The 6,962-nt window shown below is 34.6% G+C and overlaps 2 protein-coding genes across 5 annotated transcripts in view; one reads left to right on the forward strand and one right to left on the reverse strand.

The window, feature by feature from the left end:
* The window catches only part of LOC111448494 (structural maintenance of chromosomes protein 3), a 16,715-nt gene extending 12,281 nt beyond the window's left edge, over positions 1-4,434 (reverse strand). The window contains exons 1-13 of one of the 4 annotated variants that reach the window (XM_023088147.1): positions 4,240-4,434; positions 3,979-4,098; positions 3,722-3,761; positions 3,571-3,646; positions 3,075-3,113; positions 2,897-2,964; positions 2,727-2,798; positions 2,249-2,328; positions 2,078-2,156; positions 1,850-1,967; positions 1,595-1,770; positions 317-562; positions 117-238 (exon numbers count right to left, since the gene is read on the reverse strand). In XM_023088147.1, coding sequence (XP_022943915.1) covers positions 117-238; positions 317-562; positions 1,595-1,770; positions 1,850-1,967; positions 2,078-2,156; positions 2,249-2,328; positions 2,727-2,798; positions 2,897-2,964; positions 3,075-3,113; positions 3,571-3,646; positions 3,722-3,736 — 1,091 coding nt within the window. In that variant the 5' untranslated portion in view covers positions 3,737-3,761; positions 3,979-4,098; positions 4,240-4,434. Of the gene's footprint in view, positions 1-116; positions 239-316; positions 563-1,594; positions 1,771-1,849; positions 1,968-2,077; positions 2,157-2,248; positions 2,329-2,726; positions 2,799-2,896; positions 2,965-3,074; positions 3,114-3,570; positions 3,647-3,721; positions 3,762-3,978; positions 4,159-4,239 lie in introns of all 4 variants that reach the window. The other 3 variants (XM_023088144.1, XM_023088146.1, XM_023088148.1) reach the window with 3 other exon arrangements.
* Positions 4,435-5,430: 996 nt separating this feature from the next.
* On the forward strand, positions 5,431-6,211 carry LOC111448751. Its single transcript, XM_023088477.1, has 2 exons — positions 5,431-5,785; positions 5,891-6,211. The coding sequence occupies exons 1-2, from the start codon at positions 5,484-5,486 to the stop codon at positions 5,991-5,993; spliced, it is 405 nt and encodes a 134-aa protein (XP_022944245.1). The 5' UTR covers positions 5,431-5,483; the 3' UTR covers positions 5,994-6,211.
* The last annotated feature ends 751 nt before the right edge of the window (positions 6,212-6,962 follow it).

Consider the following 6,962-nt stretch of genomic DNA (forward strand, 5'->3'; position numbering starts at 1 on the left):
CAATCCCCCCCCCCCCCCCCCCTCCCTCCTTTCTTCTTTCTTCTTTTTCTTTGGGGGAGGGGGTGATGAAACAGGAAAGTGGTAATTAATTGAAGCACTAGCAAAAACCCATATACCCTTTTGATATTTCCTTCTCCTCTATGACTTGATTATCGTAAATCGGACTTATTTTGTCAAGCTCGTCAGAAGAATCTTGGATTTCTCTTTGTAGCATCTGAAGCTGCCTCCGTGCATCCTCCTAGAAGCATGTTGAAAAAGAAAATTGTATGAAATATCTTCATAGTGGAAGGTTACGAAAGATATAGAAGAAAGTTACCTTAGCCCTCATGTTTCCAGAAATCTTCTCTTCAAGGTCTTTAACATCAAGTTCAAGCTCCGTGTGCTTTTTTATAGCTTCTGTTCGCCTCTTCTCCACTGCCTCTTTCTCTTTAACTAAACCTTGAATTTCCTTGGTCAAGTCTTTCAATTTTTTGTCAAAGTCCTTGGATCTTTCATGAGCATCCAGAACACTATTGTACATTTTAGTGGATGTTTCAGAAACCTTGGCTCGAGCTTCATCTACCTGAGTTTAGTTAAATTTGAAGTTTTAGCATGCATTACGTGCATATGCACATAACAAAGGTAAATCAGATTAGCATATTGTACCAAATTTTCAAGGAATGAAAAACCAAGGGATTCTAAACCACTCTAACATCCCAAAAGAAAGAAAAAACGAAATTCATAAAAAGGAAAAAGATGGCAGTAATGAGTCAGAAGGCATTAGTTCTATTTCTTTGAAGATAAAAAAATCTTATTCATAGATGACCCCTGTTTACTATGCAGTATTTCTTTTGAAAATTTTAAGAAATGCCTTCAGGGTAGCTAGTCACACCATCCACTTGATTTGCGCACATTCTAAATGCCCATCAATTAAGTAAGAGTCAGATCAATTATTTCTCACAAGTTGCCCCATGAATGAAATATATAATACAGACTAACAAGAGAAATAGTTGTCAAATTACAATTTACATCTATTTTTGTATATTTGTTATTTAATCCTTTCTATTGGCCCTCATTGCTAATAAACTCTTTCGACCAGCTTTCATGGCCAATTTGAGTTTTTGATAATTTGCTCCATTGAACTTACTAGAGTTTCAAGCGTGGGTTTCTTTATCGGAAATTTAGTTTTGTCTGTGGGTATCTGTTTGTGAGCAGAACCCATCGTGTGTGGATATTTTCGTTCATGAGCAGCACCCATTCGTGTGTGGGTATTTCTGATTGTGTTCGCTCGTGGGTTTTTTTGTTCGGGAGTTGGATCTGTTAGTGGATTTTTTATCATAAGTGGGTATTCATTACTGTGTGGACCTCACCTAAGTCACTAAAAAGTTATTATGGAAGAGACCAATAAAGCTACGGCTACTAGAGACCTTCAGAACGTTCATCCTAGTTATAGGTTGGATGGAAAAAATTTATCTAAAATGGTCTCAATTTGTCCACACTTTTTCAAGGGGAAAAGAAAAGTCGAACCATATAGTTGGGACAAGATCAAAATCTGAAGATCCAAAGTTAGTTGTGGGATGAGGAAGATTCAATGATCAGTTCCATAACAGCTAACCTCCAGAAGTTTCTGACGAGCATCATGAAGTTCTTTGTCATAAATAGTATACTCTAGGGATTTTCGCTGCTTATCCAGCTGTTGATATTTTCTAAGTTCTTCTTTTTCTTCATCAAGTTCTTTCAATCTCTCATCAAGATACTGAACAACTTGAATTATCTGCTTTCTTTTATTGCCTGATAAGAAAAAACATAATCAAACACAATTAAAAGTAACAAATCTCACACAGGTTATAATAACATGGTCAAGACGTACTAGTTTCATGCATTATTTTCAAACTTTCCCGTCTTCTCTCCTCATAAACTCGAGTACCACCAATTTCCTTGAGTAAATCCAATCGCTCAGAGTCCTTCATCAATGTCAATGATGCTATCTGTGTACAATTAGAAAGAGAATGAATGGAAGTTGACTCTAAAGGAATTAGATCAACATAAAAACTCGAGTATTTATATAATAGATAATGCAGTTTAAATATACTCCTACCTTTCCTTGCTGCACGACATAGTAAGGATTTGAGCGAGAAAATCCAGCACTTTCCAATAAATTCATAACTTCTGTTTTCCTAAAAACCATTATTTCTCAAATCATAAAGCTGAGATGAACCTTCATACATCACAGGGGAGGGGAAGTAAGGGGAGGGAAAAAGTTTCTAACGTAATATGCTTCCCGTCTAAGAAATACTCATCCTTTTTCAGCCCAATCGTTCGACGCAAGCACACCTCTTCCTTGTCTACCTTTAAAAAAACAAATGTATGACATATCAGTTAACAATTGGAATGATATTGCAAATGTTTAGTTTGCAATACCATTAAACAATGGAGAATGAGACGTGCTGGAAAATGAATATATAATTAGCCAAAATGAGGGCAAGAAAATACTAGATGGGGAAAATAAAGATAAAGAAAGTTCAAAAGGGAGATAGGCTCAGGGAAACTTGAAAATAGAAAACATTTACAAACTAAAGAGTATTTAATTTGTTAACTAGCAGCAAACAAGAATAAACAGGAAATCGAAATAAACAGCAATGTTCATTTGTCACAAGCAATATGTATCAATCATACAATCATTCCACACATAAGAAACAAAGAAACCCCATGTGTACGAGAGTGGACAGCAGGCAGAAAGAACTTACTGGTATACGGTTATCAGTATTATCAAACACAATTTCCACAAAAGCAGTTAAAACTTGGTGCCCTGCACCTTCCTGTATGAAATTAATCACAAAATATGTAAATTAGAGAATAAGGAAACCTATACTTGAAAACAAAATATTTATTAGATTTAAAATTTGTAAACACATACGTGGAGCAAAGCATGCCTCTCTTCGCTCCGCAAATTTTGGAAGAGGTCACTCAACACAAACCGTATAGCTATTCGACGTCCAGAACAAATAATTAGGTAAACAACCACCAATATCTTAGCGTAAAATCTACCAGAAACTGAAAGGTAAATAAGAGCAAAAATAGTGATATTCTCTTACCATGGAAAAAGTTAGTCTTGCCAGATCCATTTGCACCGACTGCATAATATGTTGAACAGGAAGATAAAATGTCCATAAATGACAACTTACAAAGTACCGTCAAATAGGAGCTCCAAAATCAGTGAAAATTAAAATTACTAATAATGTAACAGATTTGAAGGAAGCGTTAATTTCCTTGAAAATGAGAATTTTCTTAAGAATGTAAACTAAGATTAACCTAATAATATGTCAACAACACATGACTGAATGATGAACAGAAAATCTACAATATCATGGTAAAATCTACATTTATAAAATCAAGAAGGAAAAAAATATATATGACGGCCACATTAGCTGTCACTCATTTAGACGGAAATGCCACTAGAAAAGGAGCAAGAAAACAAACATTTGAGACCATGCTGAAAAGGATCTGGAACCAGTTCATTCACAATAAACAAAAAAGTGAGACTACTTTAAATAAAGAGTAAGCATACACCCAAGATTATTGTGTTCTTACCAACACAGTTTATTTTTGAACTGAAAGGTTCGGTGGCAACTTGTTCTCTGTAGCTCTTAAACCCTTCAATAATAACCTAAAAGAGAACTTAATGATTATTTCCATGTACTCAGACCAAAATATTAATAATGAACGATAGATCGACTGATACCTGCTTTATGTGCATCTTGCAATCGTAGAGTACTCAATTTCTATGAGGCAGACGAACAAAAAAAAGAAGAAAAAAAAATTGTCAGTAACTTTCATACTGATTACACAAAAGACATCAGTAGGAAGAGCTTGAAGCTAATACTTCGTCGACCAATAGAGAATAAACCCAGCAAAAACAAGCTACATCAATGCAGCACAAGTAGTCACGCGCAGAATAAACCAGCCCCAAAACAAAACCCATTGAGTTAAAAGACAAACCAGTCAAATCTATATTGTAGGGTTCAGTCGTAAATCGGCTTGAATTCCCACACGAATTCACCTGCACCCGGAAACGTCAAGCTTCCGAACAGCTTGAACACAGAAGAGCCGTGCTCCGAGCTACCAGTTTGAGACAGCAATAAGAGCTCACATACTACAACTGAGTGGGAGCAGATTTAGCTGAGCTTATACATAAATTGCAATAGACGAATTGGGTCGGAGCTCAGTGAGATAGTGGACTGAATTAAATTATGACGTTACCTTGTGATTCTGCAAATTAGGGCGTATGAGAAACGAGCTGACGATCGCGTGGACGTTGAGAAAGTAGATTCAATTGGGGCGGGGGAAGGCGCGAAGAGCAAAAGGCGGCAAATTGAGAGCTGCCGGAATTCGTTGTAAATTGTAATTTACACCGCGTTTCTTCTCATATGGGAACCGAAGCATTGACCGATTTTTGGTAAGAAAAACAAGTGTTTTTTTGGATAATTACTATTTAATGTTCTTTTTATTTGAAAAATAGTTTAATTCGCTTTTATGTATTTCTATTCAATTCATCTTAAATATATATATATATCCATAAGCTATCGATTAATATAAAATAATAGTGATTATGCGATAAAATTCGACTTTCCTTCATCCCTTTGTCTTTATTCCAATTTTCATCCTAAATTTTTAGTTATATCTGGTTGAATTTTGAACTTGATTAAATGTTAATTATCTTTCATAAATTCATTAATTTAAATAATATCAAGTTATGCACAAAATTGTGTTTAATTAATGTATAAACTAACCATGGAATAACTTTATAAACACTTACCATCTCTATTTTTTTTTTAAATATTATTATCTTGGTGCCAATGACAAATGAGTATTTTTTTTTGTTTAATAACTGGTAGAAAATAATGTCAAAGATCGCGAATAATATACTGTCAAAGATCACGAATAATATAGGCAAGTTTAAGATTTAGATTCTTGTTAAAGTTTGTAATGCAAGTTGATAAAATTTAAAAATGACGTAAGATTGATATGAGTCAATGTCAAAATATATTAATGAGTTTAAAGTCAATACAGACACCATTATATGATATGCAACACTGCGCTCGAGGTTAGAGATTTAAAATGCAAAGTAAACGTAGTTGTAATTAAAGTGCATTACATCAATCGAACCTTGATTTTAAAATCTCGACATATATCAATATGTTAAAATTTTAAGCTAAAAAAATTGAAAAAAAAAAGAATGTTACTTCATAAAAACAAATTTGGGCTTGGAGAATACTGTAGTAAATAAAAAAAAATTAAAGAATTATAAAATACCATTAAATTGATTTGAATGGAAACAATTAAAATTAAATTTTTGTTTCAAAAGTTTTATTACACCTTGATATTTTAAAAAACTTTAAAAATATCCTCGAGCTTAAAAAAAAGACAAAACAAAAGCTTTAACCTCAATATCCACTCCCAAACATATCCTCGAATTGAAACGTTGGTGATAAGATACGGTTCCAATGGCCACTTCTCTTTCTTCTGCTACAGCAATTCCACGCCCAAGCATCGGCATCGGCATCGTCAGTTCCATCTCTTCCTTCAACGTCTCCAACAGCTTAAGCACTCGGTCTCAACCGCGAAGCCTCGTGAAGTGCGAATCAAGTGCATCGGCAGCAGACCCCACGCCGCCGGCAAAGAGTTGGAAACTCGAGATCGGCTCCCCCGTTATCGTAGTCGAGGCTCCCAAAATGATAAAGACCGCAGCCTCGGTTCCATGCCTCAGGGTCAATTCCGGCATAATCAACCCCGGCGACGTTGGCAGGTGAGCGGTCGATCGATCTTCGTCCTCTGTCTTTGGCATTGCTTCGAACACCTTATGTGCAACGCTTGTAACTAATGCCTGCCTGCTGCGTGCGTAATTGAACAGAATCGTGTCAAGAAAACCGAAGGACGTGTGGGGCGTGCGGCTTAAAGTTGGGACTTACCTCATAGATGGAAGGTATTTTAGACCATTAGAGCTGGATCAATGAGCCCGTCGTGTTGAATGTTGTTGATCGAAACATAGTTCAATAATTAAAGCGTTATGATCTAATCCAAAAGATCAAATGTTAGAAATCTCACCTTCAATTAATTAAAAAAACCCTCACGCATGGTTGAACTAGACACTGAATTTTACTGCTTCGGTATCACTTTATCGATGAAGAGTTTACTCAAATATCCCTAATTATATAAGTAGTCTTCTCTTGGAGTTGATATACGTGAGGTTAGGAGAGGTATGGGTGAAACAAAGTTTAATATGTTTTTATTTAATTTGAATCATCGGTGTTCCCAGGATATATTAAATGATACATGCAATGCACGGATAATACAACTCGCTGGTGTTGTAATTATAGATGAGAGTTAAAATCACATGTAAGAAAAAAAAAAAAAAATAGAGTTATTCTTAAACAAAAAAGCAAAAAAGGCAGAAAAATTGTTTCAATTTTCAAAAGGAGCCCAAGTTAGTTAAGCTGTTTTTATTAGCCTAAATTATAAAATATATTTGACATTTTGTTAAAAAAATATTATCTTTTATTTCAAAAGTTGAATATTACTATGCTTTATTAATTTGTAGCATAGACGAGGTTGGAGAAAGTTTGAAATACAATTTAAGAAGCTTACACATTTTTGTTATTTTAAAATTTAAAACTATGTATGTCCAATTGTAAATGCCAAAATAAAGCAGTAGCTTAATGTTTGGTTTTGTCTGGACAAATGACATTCTTACTTTATGTTCTGCAGAACACTAAGTTGTATTACCATTCCTTAAAAATGAAAAAAATATCACATATAAGAATTTGTTTGCATTTTTTATTAATTATTGTCACACAACGACCATAAATTCATGAACTGTACAATTTTCTTTTGTAGCCTATAAAATAAAAGAGCAACGGGCAAAAAAAAAGGCCGAGGATTCTAAATTATTTTTGTCGCCGGTATACATATTTAAGGGGGGGGGG

This window comes from Cucurbita moschata, unplaced genomic scaffold, assembly GCF_002738365.1.
Source record: "Cucurbita moschata cultivar Rifu unplaced genomic scaffold, Cmos_1.0 Cmo_Scf00010, whole genome shotgun sequence".
In the NCBI taxonomy this organism is placed as follows: Eukaryota; Viridiplantae; Streptophyta; class Magnoliopsida; order Cucurbitales; family Cucurbitaceae; genus Cucurbita; species Cucurbita moschata.

Bases quoted from the DNA above. Each gene is read 5' to 3' on its own strand.
- LOC111448751 (XM_023088477.1), top strand. From the start codon at position 5,484: ATGGCCACTTCTCTTTCTTCTGCTACAGCAATTCCACGCCCAAGCATC. The intron at 5,786-5,890 runs GTGAGCGGTCGA...GTAATTGAACAG, and splicing joins AACCCCGGCGACGTTGGCAG to AATCGTGTCAAGAAAACCGA.